Raw genomic sequence first — 15,994 nt, forward strand, 5'->3', positions numbered from 1 at the left:
AGCAACCGCACAGCGTCCCGCGATCTCATCGCGGGGCACTGTACAGAGCCCCTGAATGTTGGGTGCAGACTGTTCTTACAGCCAGCACCCGGCGGCGCCAGTTCCGACGAGCCGCGCGTCCGAGCTGTTAACGGTTTAAATACTGCTGTCTCTTCTGACAGTGGCATTTAAAGTGTTAACAGTTCCGACGAGTGGCGCAGCTTGTCAGAACTGGTTCTGCCGGGTGCCGGCTGTAAGAACAGCCTGCACCCGACGTTGTATGGAGCGGGATCCACCTGCTGTGATCCACCTCCATGCAACCATTTGTTCAGACATAAGAAAAAATGTACTTGCGAACAACTTCCTGGAACGGAACCTGTTCACAAGTAGGGGATTATCTGTTTATATTGTCCTACAAGTGATAAATTGATTGCAAGCTCAAGGGACTAATTAAAAATGTGAAAAAGGCTTAATGTAATTTTTAAAAATATTGAAAAAATATATAAAAAAATGAAAAGCACAAAATAAACCCTTTTCCTATTTTTCATATAAAAAAGTAACATAAAATTGTTATAGTTGCATCTGTAAAGGTACAATCTATTAAAATACTACACCATTTATTCTGAATGGTGAATTTCATTAGAAAAAAAATGTTCAATGTGCCACCATTGTTGTTTTTGGGGCACTACATCTCCTAAAAAAGAGTGTACCATGTACAAACGAAAGACTCCAAGAAATTGCACTTCTTCAAACAATACACTTCTGTTTCACATACATCTCACAACACCCTACTGGTGTATAGTGCTAACCCCAAAGTGCCTTGTTTCTTATCATAGTATACATGGGATCACATCACTTACTCCATTACACAGACCGACACATTGTACTAACATAAGTAGCCGGTAACCCCAAATACTGCGGCACAACCCATCGCAGTCCCTTCTGGGGAGATACTCCCTCCAGTCACATATGTCCATCATCGTCCCTTCTAGTTGCGCACGCTGCTGTCGGTGCCTCGAGTCCATGGCACTGTCTGCTCCTTTGGGGACCGAGTCCACTGTGGGAAGGGAAACATCCTCTCCTTCCATGTGGTGGATCTCATCTTCGGCCCCTGGTAAGTAGGCCCTTTCACCATTGGCTTGTGTCTTCAGCCCATCTGGTCATCATGGCTCTCCATCAGTGCTGCTGCCTCAACATAGTGACAGTGCTCAAGCATGCCGCTCACCCTAAAGCAGTAGCTGCTGCTAAGGCCTCATGTCCACGGGGAAAATCGGGCCCGCTACGGATTCTACATGTAGAATCTGCAGCGGGTCCCTCCTGCCCCGCGGACATGAGCGCTGAAAATAACAATAAATAAGAATTTACCTATCCGTAGCGGGCGGCGAAGCTCTGCTCTTCCTCACGGCCAGATCTTCTTTTTCGGCCGGCGGATGAATTCCTTACGCCGGCGGCACGTCGCCGGCACGTCATCGACGTGCCGCGCGCATGCGCCGGGCACATCCGCCGAGCCGAAGCAAGGGAGATGCGGCCGTGAGGAAGAGAAGAGCTTCGCGGCCCGCTGCGGGTGAGTAAATTCTTTTAAATTCCTATTTTAGGTCTCCCGCGGATCCGGACGGCTTCCATAGGCTTCAATAGAAGCCCGCGGGAGCCGTCCCCGCGGGAGACCCGCACGAAAATGGAGCATGGTCCAGATTTTTTCATGCTCCATTTTTTTTAAAATCCCTTTTATTGACGATCCGCGGGTATTTATCTACCCGCGGGTGGTCAATGCATCCCTATGGGGTGCGGATCCGCGCGCGGGAGATCCGCTGCGGATTTTAAATCTCATTTTGCCCGTGGACATGAGCCCTAAGTCTTTACAGGCCTCTGTGGCCCCTCACAGTAGCTGCTGGTGCTGCTTTCCTCTATGGCTATATGTTTCTAGTGATGCAGATAAAAACACCTTTTATATGCCCACTACAGGGTACCAGAAGCCCCATAGATTGACGCGAACATAAAATGAACTGTTGAGCTGGGGATTCAGCTTAAACTGTTTGCCGTCTATAGCTTGGTCTTCCACGTTTTGGGGACACGAGACTCCAGCTGGCAGGCTGCATGTGTGTAAAGGACCTTTTACACGCAAAGATAATCTTTCAAATGACTGAAAGACTGAAAGATTTAGCAAAGTATTTGCATAAAGTTTTAATGGCCAATAATGTCTATTAACACTTTATTATCTTCATTTGCATGTAAAATGAGTAGTTTGCAGAGCCCAGTGTGTGTTTAAATGCATGCCCAGCTGTGCAAACAGCTGTTATTTTCTCCTCTGGGCTGTCGGCAGATTAGATTGTTCTCTCCCGGCTAGTGTAAACATGCCACGGGGAGAACAGTCTATTGAGAGGTAAATGTGTTTGCTGAACGATGGATTTTAAGCTAATCTAAAAATCTTCATTCAAATGAAAAGTGCACAATGCCCACATTTATATTTAATGATTATCGCTCATTTTTAAATGAATTTTGAGCGATAATCGTTGTGTGCAAAGTGTGCAGTCACAGCCCACTTCAAATACAACTACAATAAGCCTACATCTGAGCTGAACATTTGACTTGTTAATTCATTCACTGCACTCACAGGGGGTGGCAGCACCCAGCTGAGCAAGTCATTTGTTACTTTATTCACTGCACTCAGGGAATGTTTCAGCATGGAAGCAGTTGCTTAACAAGGCTTGATGGTCCCAACAGCACTGCTAGACATAACATAGGAACTTTGACCTTGCCTAAGTAAACTCTGTACAATTTAAGACACATGTGTCCAACTCAAGACCCACAGGCCAAATCTGGCCCACTACATCATTTTATATGGCCAGCGATGAGGTCCGGGCACAGAAGGACCGACTCTCCAATTTCCCCAGAGGATGCAGACAGCGCTTAACAGAAGGACATGTACAGAAAAAAAAAATTCAAGAAGGTCCCATAGAGTTCTCCTGTCTTCATGCATAAATGTGCAATGAATATTTATGTATCATATGTATCCTATTGATCTTAATGGACAATTTTTGTCCAGAATATGGACCAAAATAAGTCATGCAGCAATTTTTTTTTCCGCGTGCATAAAATACACATGTGAAAAATACGTCTGAATACCCCCATGCAAATCAATGCAAAACACCTATTTAACAAAATGGCTCAATCCTGAAACACCTAAGGGGAGTCTCTCAGTACTTCCTTTTAGCTTTGTGTAATATCCCCTTCACTAGTCCTCCATGGTGTTGTTCCATGGATTTTGCACTTACTTTGTACATTATGTCTGAACCAGCTGAATGCTATTACTTATTTTTGTTACATAAACACCTAATATGAGTCTGACAGACTCACTGACTATTTTGTTGGTCACTTATTTTTGTAACTTTTTTTGACATTTTTTATGTCATATAAAACTTCTGGGCGACATTCACATTTTTTATTTTTTTTTTATTTCACACTTTTTCTACTGTAACTGGGACATCCATAGGAGCCGCATTCATAGGAGCCCCATATACAGGGGAATGCATCCCACCTAGTAACAATAGTCTTTGGCAGAGCTGGTCTGGGTCTGCTAAGACCCTGCAACTCTGCCATGGCAGGGGACACCTATCGATCACATGATCACCAGGTCAAATAGTGGAAGCAGCACTTCCTCTTTCTGTATTCACTATATAGAACTCATTAAAAACTGATTCTGCCTTCTCCTCAGGGTCCTCAGCTGTGACTTACAGCCGAGGATCCGACCTGCTTCTGCTACATTGCAGGAAAAGGAGCTTTAATCCAGCGCTGTATTTTTACCATTAGCCGAGATTAAAGCCCAAGACTAAGTGCCGTAAATTTACAGCGCTTAGTCCTTATCAGGTTAAACATAAGATTCTCAAAAAACTTTGACAGTGCTATGGAGGTAAGAAAAACAAAAGGTGGGCTATTCATCAAATCAAATCTAGCTTTCTGATGACTCATGAATGACAATACTGGATTGTTTTAATTTTGCATCGGCTCTTATAATACAACATAACAGGCAAAGAGATCGCTCCTTTGCCTTAGGGATCTGCTGTTTAAGCACACAGACTGATTTTCGGGGCTTAGCCCTGCCATCCAGGGATACAGGACCTGGCATTACGTCATCACTGGGTCACATGACCGGGATGAGTCATGTGACTTCCAAGATACCTACTGAAACAGCGTTTTACACTCCGGGGCATGTCAGAAGGAGCTTTAAAGGCTTCTAGGAGATGTTTGGAGGAGCTTAATGCGATTGAAAATAAAGATTCGCCATGAGCTCTTCACTAATGGCTCTATTAGATTGCCTTGGTCAGTCAGCGGTTTCTCCGCCCCCCAATGGGCAGAGTCTCTGATTCCACCTGACCTCATTGGCTGTAAGGCTACATACCCCTAATTAAGGGAGGGTCCACACCACTATATGAACCCATCTAGACACGGAGCTCATTCATAGCTACCTGCCTACCACTGAGGCTGGTTGCTGCCATTTTTTATTTTGTTCCTGCAACTTTATTCTGGGGGAAACTGGGCTTATTTATCTTTACCTAGTGATAGGATCGTCTATCTCCTCCTAGTGGATGAAGGGTATCTCCCTACCGGGGACTTACCTCTTTACCTCTTTTGCTGCAACTTTATTCTGGGGGAAACTGGGTTTATTTGTCTTTATTTAGTGATAGGATCGTCTATCTCCTCCTATTTAAAGAAGGGTACCTCCCGTCTTTGGGATTTACCGGTTACTTTGTAGCTGACCTATTGAATTACAACCCTGGTGGTTCCTGATGAGGCTACTTTATCCGTAGCGGAAACGCGTTGAACCCAACTAAGAACCCATATAGCAGCCGTTTGTACTGCACGTGTTGGCCTTTGTTTGCCATAGGCTCACAAAGATTCTGTGTTGAGCCGTAATGATTGACTATTGTCAGCTCTACATCTATTTTTTCTTCGACTAGCCGTAAAAAGTGTGCCAATATACAATCTGGATACACAGCCGCGGCCTGTTGATGAAATAGACAGCTTTCATCTACAGTAGGAATGATGCACCCGCTCTGTGTTGGAGCTGGTGACTGATCACCTACATATTGAATAGCTGCAGTATTTGTTCACGGAAGTGGGAACATTACTTTTAGTTCCATTGAGCCAAACTTTAATATATTCTCAATCTCAAGTTTCAGAGACTAGTACTTGAAAGCAATTGGGAACTTTGATATTCCGGTACCACTGTTACCAGACACTTTTTCAAAGGCGGCTCATTGGTTGTTCTTTCCCCATCAGTCGACAGGGGTTAGATTTTATACTTTTTTTTTCTGTTCGTGTGTCTACAAGCTAGGATTTTGATTAAACAAATCCTTTTTATTCTAGACTTTGAATAAAGGTTACGTTTTAGAGATTACTTTAGAACCCTCACTGTGACGAAAAAAAATGCACATATTATGAGAAACCATCTAGAAGATAAATTTACTCATAGAGTCAAATAAAGAGCTGTAAAAATACAAGTTCACCTCATTCAGAAATGTCAGATGATATCACTGGTGGTTGTCTAAGAGCTGGAACCAGAATGAAGGTGCACACTATATTCTATGAGGCACATGCATTACAGACATTTTGATTCTAATGAGAACACTGTGAACATGGATGGAAGATTCAGAAACCTCAAGCGAATAGGGGCCCAGCAATGATATCGCCTGACATGTCTGAATGACAAGAGATATGTTCAAGTGAAATTGCCTTTTAATAAAAAGAAACAACTATTTTAAATGGAACCTGTCACCTGCCTAAAGTACTACAGACTAACTTATAGTGCTGTTAGGACAGGTGACAGCGGGCGTGCGTGCTCCCCTATACAAGTCAATGGGAGAGCAAGAGCATAAGACTCTGAAAAGAGTCAGGTTTTCGTCCAACGTGCAGATATTAGCGGCAACCAGGAAGCGGGTCAGTATGAAAAATATAGTACCTGACTCCTTGTCACTTGTCCTTACAACACCATATGTTAGTTTAGGCAGGTGACGGGTTCCCTTTAAGCTAAATCCAATTGAAAAATTTAAATGACTTTAGAGAACGATTAGTAATTAAAAATGATTATTGTAGTATGCAAAAGTTAAAGGAGGAAAGAGGTTAAAGTTTATAAGTTTGCATGTACTCCAATTAAATACACACATGCAAATGTTCAGTGCCTCACATCTGAGAATCTGATGAGAAACCTGAATAATGTAGGCAAAATAGTAGTCAACACATACCTTGTTTGAACTCCATAATTACCAAGTCAACAAGGAAACTGCTCTTTTTGCTGTCTCTACAGAGAGGATTCTGTGAGCACAGGAATGTTCTCCTTCTTTAAATAAGACTCCTAGTGATTTCCTCCTTCTCCCTCAGACTTTTCTTTCTGTGATCGCTCAGTCTTTTAAGGAACTTAAGTGAAAGAAAAAACAATTCTTTCTTTCTTTTTTTCTGTGGAGAGGCGGAGAGGAGGAGGAGATCAAAGTCAACTACGCTCCCTGCAGGCTGTTATATTATGATTTACGAGCTGAGAATTACTGAGCTCTTCCCTCCTCAGTGATTGTAAAATTCTTATTGTGAAACAATTTTTTAGAAAAGTAGCTGCAAGCCAGTCCATGTCCAAGACACTCAAACTGGTTCAAGTTCACTAAAAAGTCAAACATTTAGAATAATATTGTAACTTACAGAAGCTCAGCCCTTTTTACCTATTGACCTCATGCACTTTTGATTGCAAATTCTACCAGGCAAAGTCCTCTCTCTTTTTGTTTCATTGCTTGTAAATGTTTGAACGGCATTTGTTTTACTATGGTTGAAATTCATCTATGTATATGTTATAATTCTCAGGACTCGGGTCCGGAAGATATTGGAAGTCCCTGAAAGCCCGCAACCCCTGTCCCTACCTACTTGTCCCCCTGGGCTAAGCCCCAGGGTGACAACTGGACGACGGTCCCTACACTCGCTAGGGAAGAGGGACACAGGAACTAACAAACAGACACTGGAACAAACAACACGAAGGCAAGTCAGACTCTCTGGGTCGGAAATGCGAGGGTACGCGGTACAAAAGGGTCAGACAAAGGCAAGTCGGGTCAGAAAGCAGAGAGTCAAAAACGGGAAACAAAATACAGGCCGGTGGTGTGGGCACGGAGGACCCGCGAGCCGCCGGTCCTGACAGTACTCCCCTTCTACGGGTGGACACCAGACCCTCACCACCCGGAGCGGGTTTGAGGGGAAAGGCCCTGTGAAACCATCGAACCAACTGTGGCGCATGCACATCCTGAGCAGGAATTCACGTACGGTCCTCAAGGCCAAAACCCCTCCAGCGCACCAAGTATTGTAGAGCACCTCTAACCCAACGGACATCGATCAATCACTCTACCTCATACTCCAGTTTCCCCTGTACAAGTGTAGTAGAGGGCAGGTTCTGGGTGGGCAGAACTGGGGTTACATATTTCTTAAGCAACTCCTTGTGGGAAACTTCATAAATCTTCCATGACTGTGGAACAGACAGTTTGTAAGCCATCTGAGAGATGGTGAACGGACCAACAAAACGGGGAGCCAGCTTTAAGGACGGAACCTTAAGTTTCACATTTTTTGAGGCAAGTAACAGCTGCTCCCCAACCACGAAAGGTACAGAGATCATGTGTCTTTTATTAGCCTGACCAAGAAGTCTTCCCTGGAAACCCTGAAGGTTCTTACGAACCTGCGCCCAAACTGTGCACAGTTCGTCAATAGCTGAATCTGCAGACAGCGTGTCCGAAACTGAGGGAGCAGAGAAAGAAAATCTGGGATGGAACCCATAATTACAAAAGAACGGCGAGACCTGAGATGACGAACTTACATGATTGTTTATGGCAAATTCGGCGAGAGGTAGAAAGTTAACCCACTGATATTGATTATCTGAAACAAACAGTAGTAGGTATTGAATTAATTCTTGAATCCTCCTCTCAGTTTGCCCGTTCAACTCGGGATGAAAAGCCGATAAAAAGGATAAATTAACATTCAAGTTTCTACAGAAAGCTTGCCAGAAGCGACCCTGGTGCATGTCTAGGAGTTTAGATACTGTGTAGGCACCCTGATCGGGTTCGTTATACAGTTGACCCAAGGCAGAGAAAAAGGCGTCAAGAGACTGTCGGGTGAGACAGTCAGATGGTAGTGAGAAGGCCCAATTTTAGGGCTCTCCCCTAAGGCGGGTAATAATGATACCCACTCTCTGGTATTCTGTGCCGGAGGAGTGGGGTCGGAGGTCAAAGTAGATCTTGCAGCCGTCTCTGAAAGCAAAAAATTGGCTTCTCCCCCCGGAAAAGAAATCAGGAAGTGTAGCTCGTGGTTCAGATTCTGTACCAGGAACGGGAGGGGGATGCACAGGACCCAGAGCCACCAGCTGTTCCTGATGCTGCAGACAGGTGGTTAGGTCCTGAACCAGGTTCGTCAGAGCCTGGACCGGGTTAGCTAAGGCCACCACGGCCTCCATCAAGGGGTTCAATGTTGCCAGTCGGATGCAATGGTCTGACCTTGTTTCAGCCAGAACTGGGGTCCGGAATACTGGAAGTCCCTGAAAGCCCTCAACCCCTGTTCCTACCCCAGGGCGACAACTGGACGGTCCCTACACTCGCTAGGGAAGAGGGACACTGGAACTAACAAACAGACAGACACTGGAAAAAACAACACGAAGGCAAGTCAGATTATCCGGGTCGGCAACGGGAGGCTACGCGGTACAAAAGGGTCAGGCAAAGGCAAGTCGAGTAAGAAAGCAGAGTGTCAAAAACAGGAGACAAAATACAAGAAAGATGCAGGTGCAGCTGGAAGACCAAACTAACACTGGCAAGGATATGAGCACACACACTTTTAAATGCTGTCAAAGCTCCCGCCCCAGCAGCTGATTGGGGCAGGAAGTCTGACATCAACAGAATACACACAGCTGTGCTGGAGAACCCGCCCCCACCCCTGCAGGACAGGCAGAAATCGAGACACTTGCTTGGTTGCCATGGTGCCGAGGACCATGATGCCGGCAGCCATCCTGTCCCTAACAACCCGGCGGTGAGAAGGAGCTTGGCGGCCAGGGGAGGTAACCAGGACCAGGCCTCCCCTGCGCCGCACGGCAGCCGCCTGGGTGCCAGGACCGGCGGTGTGGGCACGGAGGACCTGCGAGCCGCCAGTCCTGATAATAATAGTTATAAAATGTTGAGAGAGCATAGAAAGACTTAGAAATATTGTTTACAATATTTTTGGAATTAGGAATGACACAAGATCTTGCTTTCACATCTGCATCAGGGTTCAATTTTCCTGCTCTATTTGGGGAGCAGGAATGGGGAATCCCCTGGGTGAAAGGATCCATCTTATGACACAATCGAACAGCACAGAATGGCTGCCGGAGCAGAGAGACCCACGATCCGGCGGGAGACGATCGGGTGCCGCTGACGCTGCCGGGAGGACCGGTGAAGAGACGCTGAGCGGAGGGATGTGAGAGGGGGCTCTAGAAGAGCTACTGGTGGGGGGGGGAGCTGCCGCAAAGCGCGGCAAGAAGGTCCATAAGAGCATTACCTGCAGGGACGCCGCTCCACACGGCCACAGCACCCCCCACCCAAATAAGAAAACATTAAAAGCAATAAGGGGCTCTTCAGGGTGTGCCATGACTGATTGGGGCAGACAGAGGGGACTGGGCTCTGGGAAAACTCTAGAGGAAGGTAGACGCCTCTTCCCCAGCTTCTGCAGTCAAGACAATCAAAGAGCGGAACAACCAAAGCTCTGGCAATATCCCCGTTGCCATCAAAATAAAACAGAGAAGCAGGCTGATTATATTGAAGGGGCACGCTATAAGTTCTGGACTGTAAAATTACAATTACATTACATTAAGCTACAGCTTCCAATCCAGATTTATTGAACTCTGCTGCCCCTCTCGCAAATGACAGGCTTCCAGTTTATCTGCTAATATGATATAACATAAAGCAATCTACGTTCATCAGGGCGTTTGTGCAGTACGGGATGGATTGGAGAATGCATCCTTAGTTCCTGCTCCTTCCGGAGTCTCACATCGTGATATGCGATAACAACCTACTCAAATTATTCCAGCACCCTTTGGCGTTTTTTCTATCTTCATATAACAATGGTGAAAACCAAAGGCAAATCATCTCAGTTTCCTCAGACCCTCTCTAGAGCTACTCTACCTAGCATGTTTGCTTCACAATCTCAAACCGACCCTCCCTACCCGGCAAATCCCCAAGCTTCATCAGCAGCAGAGGCATCCTCGCCAAGAGCACAAGAAGAACCGAATCTGAAAGCTAGCTGCGTCCACTTTGACCAATCCACCCTGCTAGACCAGATGAAAACGATCTTTAAAACCAAACTTTTTGCCGCCGTTAGGGAATTCTCCGAGCAAATCCGGGACCTAGGTCAGTGAACGGATGAGCTAGAAAAAAAAAATGATGACATAGTGGACACTATTGAAGCAGAGCACCAACATGTCGCTGACCTTGAGGCCAAAATTGAGCTACTGGAATCCAAGGATGAGGATTTAGAGAACAGGTCCCATCGCTCCAATATTCGCATCAGAGGTCTGCCCGAATCCATTATAGCCCTAAAGGAAACGGCAATCAACCTATTTTCAGCTATTCTCCCGCAGATTGATCAGACATCCTTTAGGATCGACAGGATACATAGGGCCCTGGCCCGCTGACCTAGATCTCCCAAGAGACGTGGTTCTTAAATTGCACTACTACAAAGTCAGAGATCAGCTATTACTGGCCGCCAGAAATCTGACCTCATTACCAGGACTGCCCACTTCAATTCAACTATATGCAGATGTGGTCCCGTCAACCCTGGCCAAGCGAAGAGCCTTCCGACCAATTACGCAGGCTCTGAGCTCAGCCAATGTAAGATATAAATGGGGGTTCCCATTCGCTCTCCATTTCCAGCACCTCGGTAGGACCTATACTGCCAAATCTATAGAGGAGACGTTTCGGACCCTAGAGAGAGCGCAAATTCCGGTGGAGGGATCAAGGGAAATTGGCCCCTCGCGTTCCCGTCCTGGGAGGACCTGGAGTAGGCCTCGTCCTTCGAGGGGGTCAACAAGGCCCCTACCTCAAGAGTCTGATGCAAGACTGTCCAGCTCCTTATAAAAGGAAAAAGAAAGAAAGGACTGATTTAAGGATTTTCTCTCTACTAAACTAGTGGGAGTTTGTGAGCGGCTGAAGGGGAGCGGGATACAGGAGTTGCTGAGGCCTTCACTACCAGATCAGCAAATAAAAGGTGGAACGAGCGCTCCAGTGGATGGGATACAAATATTATAAATTTGCTAATAAGCCAGACAGATTACTAGCAGCAAAATTAAGAGAAAGGCAGAGGATGAACTCAATATTCAACCTATACACTCCCCACAATACAACCAGCTCTAACCCAGACAGGATATATAATGCGTTTGCCACATATTACTCGTCCCTATATAAAGAACATAGGGGGAATGTAGAGGTCGCAGGACCTACTTTCTTAGAATCCCTCCCGCTGCCCACCCTGTATCAAGACCAACGAGACCATCTAAATGGAGATGTCACTGTGGAAGAAATAAGTGAGGCCATTGATAACCTAAAGTTGGGGAAAGCCCCGGGCCCCGATGGCTATACTGCAATCTATATATATAAAATTGAATGTCTGTCTGTCTGTTTGTCCTTTATGCGCTACTACACCATTCATCCGATCGCCATGAAACTTTGGGAAGTTGTTGAGTACACTCCTGGGAAGATTACTGGCATAGTACATCTATCCTATGATTAATGGCGCGTGTGCGAGTGTCGTCGACAGTTCCGCCCCCCACATAGATCATTCGATTTCCATCATTGCCACTAATTCTCTCACTTCCCGATGTCGTAGAAACATGAAATTTGGCACGAGCATTGATTATGTCATAAATAGGAAAAGCTAATGGGTCCCAACTCGATTATTCAATTCTAAGCGCCAAAGAATTAGCGTCCAAATTTTACGTACGGAATCTAATTCTCTCACTTCCCAATGTCATGGAAACTTGAAATTTGGCACGAGCATTGATTATGTCATAAATAGGAAACGTTAATGGGTCTGAACTCGATTATTCAATTCTAAGCGCCAAAGAATTAGTGTCCAAATTTTACGTACGGAATCTAATTTTCTCACTTCCCAATGTCATAGAAACTTGAAATTTGGCACGAGCATGGATTATGTCATAAATAGGAAAAGCTAATGGGTCCCAACTCGATTATTCAATTCTAAGCGCCAAAGAATTAGCGGCCAAATTTTACGTACGGAATCTAATTCTCTCACTTCCTGATGTCATCTATATATATAAAAATGAATGTATGTCTGTCTGTCTGTATGTCCATTATGCATTACTGCACCATTCATCCAATCACCATGAAACTTTGGGAAGTTGTTGAGTACACTCCTGGGAAGATTACTGGCATAGTACATCTATCCTATGATAGGTGGCACGCGTGCGAGCATCGCCGACAGTTATGCCCCCCAGACAAAGATCGTTTGATTTCCATCTCAAGCACAAAAGCAAAAGGCATTATGAGCAAGCGTGTTCAACTACAAAATGATGCATCCGCCGAACGTTTCGCAAGACAATTGCTGCATATTGAGAATGCTGAGGTAAAATGAAAGTTGCGCTGTGATTGGTTGCTATTTCTTATGCTGCTGAGGTAACATGAAAGCTGTGCTGTGATTGGTTGCTATATATTATACTGCTGATGCAACATGAAAGCTGTGCTGTGATTGGTTGATACTTCTTATACTACTGAGGTTACATGCAAGCTGTGCTGTTATTGGCTATATATATTGTGCTATATATTATATGGCTGAGGTAAAATGAATGCTGCGCTGTGATTGGTTGCTATATATTATACGGCTGAGGTAAAATGAATACTGCGCTGTGATTGGTTGCTATTAGAGATGAGCGAGCGTACTCGGAAATCCACAAAAGGCTGCCTCTGTCTGTGTAGCTGCTCATGCTACAAGCCGTGCCCCCAATCAATGGGGTAGTGCATCTATACTAAACCAGTCCACAACATTTACCACTATGTTAAGTGGAGTAGTGGACTTTTGATATCAGACTGACCTGAAATAATATCAGTCATCTTTGAAATTAGGTCAGAGAGTACTAAGGGCTAATAGGAGAAGTTATCAAAGCCTGAGCCTTGTAGTACTTCCTTCAATCCTGATGAAACAACAGGCATATTTACCTGTTGCGGAAACGCGTTGATTGATTGACTAGATTGATTGACTAGTAAAACCACTAGTAGTATAGACCTATTTATACACTGAGTGCAGTGACACTTTTGTTTGCACTTGATGTAGCAGCATCAGTTCTTTAAGTGCTACATTAGTGCATATATTGAGGGTTGGCACAGTTGAGTAATTGTCATCTAAGAAGACCACTCTGGCATCTACTGAGCGTGGTCTCTATGTGGTGACGTTGTACTCCAGCTTTACCCTCTAAGAAGTGAATATCTGATATATTTCACCCTATTAACGGGAGAATGGAGAAGGCATAATTGGGGAACTGTAGCCCCTCATAGTAATTAACTATCTATTCTCCATAGCGGAAACATATGCCTTTAGTTAATCGTGGAATATTTACATTGGTACCCACTTTCATCAATGGGATACTGTATACATCCACATACTTCAGACATATGAAACCTACATGTTAGGTGGTGTATCTACACTACAGTAATCCTAAGGAGATACTTGAGAATACTAGGTTCCCAACAGAAGTAGGCCCGTTCCCATCACCCTAGGGTGGCATAATCATCATTTTAGATACTATGTGTTTGTAATCGTCCATATATTTTATTGATTTAATAAACGTTAAGTTTTATATATCAGTCAGACAGCTCTTCTCGGGGATAAAATTTCGGATTCCAACATCAACACCAAAATATCCCCTACCTGGGAATCAACTTAACTACATCATTAGCGACTTTATAGAAGTGGAATTACACACCCCCCCCCCCCCTGATACAAAAACTATTGGCAGATCTGACAAAATGGGATGACCGTCTACTGTCATGGGTGGGGAGGAATCACGCAGTGAAAATGAATCTATTGCCTCGCATATTGTATTTATTCAGGACACTACCTATCCCAATCCCCCGCCCAGTTATAGCAAACCTACAGCGACGTATCTTTCAGTTCATTTGGGCTTCAAAACGACCAAGAATTAAAAATCTCCTCATGCGTTACCATAAAAACACGGGTGGCCTTTCCGTTCCTAATCTGTGGAAATATTATGTTTTGGCACAATCGGCCCAATGGAAAACGACATTGGGGGGGGGTCAAGGCCCCACTATGGGTCGATATAGAGTCATCTAAAATAACCCCGCAGACTTTTCCTTCCCTAATATGGTCAGATAGCCCCATAAACCCAAATTTATACTCCACGAGAATATGGAGAAATATCCGGTTTAAATATAAGGTTTCTGCTAGACCCTCTAGGATGCTTTCTATAATTCTGAACACAAGATTCCTACCAAGCATGGATCTGATCCACTTTCAATGGTAGAAGATTAATGAACTGACAGACCTCCACCATTTTGTGACGGGATCCCATATATTAACGCTAACCCAATTTCAAACTAAATTTAATCCTCCGGTAATGGATATTTTATCGAGCATATCAAGTTTTCCATTGTCTGCATTCACTGAGTTTGCAGAGATGAGATGACAATGGTCGAAAGAATATGCAAAAATGACCCCCTGAGAAAGGGAACCTTATCCATACTAGATAACGTATTGAATAATCCCAATACAAAAGGCAAACTCCCACTTATGCGAAAGTGGGAAAGAGAGTTATGAATCCACATGTCAGAAGAAAGATGGCATCATTGCTGCAAAACTATTACTGAGGGCAGCCATCAGGTCTCCCTAATGGAGACATCCATCAAGATCCTGCATTTGACACATCTAATTCCAGTTAGGATAAATAAGTTTTCCCCCTCAGTTTTACCGCTATGTTTCATAGGTTGTACAGCAATGGAGTCTCAGGTGCATATATGTTGGAGATGTCCGGTGGTGGCCAGACTACGGTCCCAGGTTCACAGTTTATTTATAGGTCCATTTCCAAAATCCCCATCACAGTTTCTATCAAGAGACCGCCCTCCAGGAATTAAATATCAAGCACATAAACTGATCCAGTATATATGCATGGCAACCAGGATCCATATAGCGGCTAGGTGAAAGCAGCCCACCCTCTCATTTAATGATGTCCAGAATCTAATCTCTCAGATTGCTTTGTATGAAAGGCTGCATGCCATACAGACACTTTAGCGAGATATAGTGAACTTTGGAGACCCTGGATTGAGATGATTGATATTCCAGGTCTTAGTCATAACCTGCTCTCGACCTAGAACTTTCCCGATGATCATCTAAGTTTTAAAGGGCTTATGCTGAATTGCTACCTACTGTAACTACTGCGTGAACGAAAAAAAGCGAAGACCTGTTTTAGTTTAGTTGTTTGGTTAGAATTTTATTTAATATTCAGGAACATTTGATATTCTAGAATTTTGCTTATTAGAAGAAAATATTTGAAAGAAATACTCAAAATGTATGAAAATGGATCAGTTATTCCTTTTACTCATTATTCCGCCCCCTGTGTGGGGTAAAGTGAAAGCATGAATGACAAATGTATCAATTTTTGTATCCTAATAAAACCCGTTGAAACTAAAAAGGGACATAAAAAAGCCAGAAAGAAAAAGAAAGGGAGAGAGAGATAACAATTGCTATGCCTCGCTAAAATCATTTGGAGTTCTGGGGCCTTTTAAGTTGTAAGTAGATAGAAAATGCCTGGGATTTGAAGTTAGGTCAATCATAGCTGCCAAGTCTTAATGTATAGTTCCATATTATCCTCCCACATAGCAGAGAGCTTCTCTTTTAGCACCATTCTGGAGAGCCTGGAACAAATAAAGGTTAGCCTTCAGCCACTGGCAAGCTAAATGGATTTTAGCTGTCATGCATATAAATTGGGACAATTTGTGTTGTCGATTATAAA

At 44.2% G+C, this 15,994-nt stretch overlaps 1 protein-coding gene across 1 annotated transcript in view; it reads right to left on the reverse strand.

Moving 5' to 3' along the window:
• Positions 1-6,446, reverse strand: part of LOC136578941 (pyrimidine-specific ribonucleoside hydrolase RihA-like) — a 42,768-nt gene extending 36,322 nt beyond the window's left edge. The window contains exon 1 of the mRNA XM_066579151.1: positions 6,219-6,446. Coding sequence (XP_066435248.1) covers positions 6,219-6,234 — 16 coding nt within the window. The 5' untranslated portion in view covers positions 6,235-6,446. The remainder of the gene's footprint in view (positions 1-6,218) is intronic.
• Positions 6,447-15,994: the final 9,548 nt, after the last annotated feature.

This window comes from Eleutherodactylus coqui, chromosome 9 (genome assembly GCF_035609145.1).
Source record: "Eleutherodactylus coqui strain aEleCoq1 chromosome 9, aEleCoq1.hap1, whole genome shotgun sequence".
Classification (NCBI taxonomy): domain Eukaryota; kingdom Metazoa; phylum Chordata; class Amphibia; order Anura; family Eleutherodactylidae; genus Eleutherodactylus; species Eleutherodactylus coqui.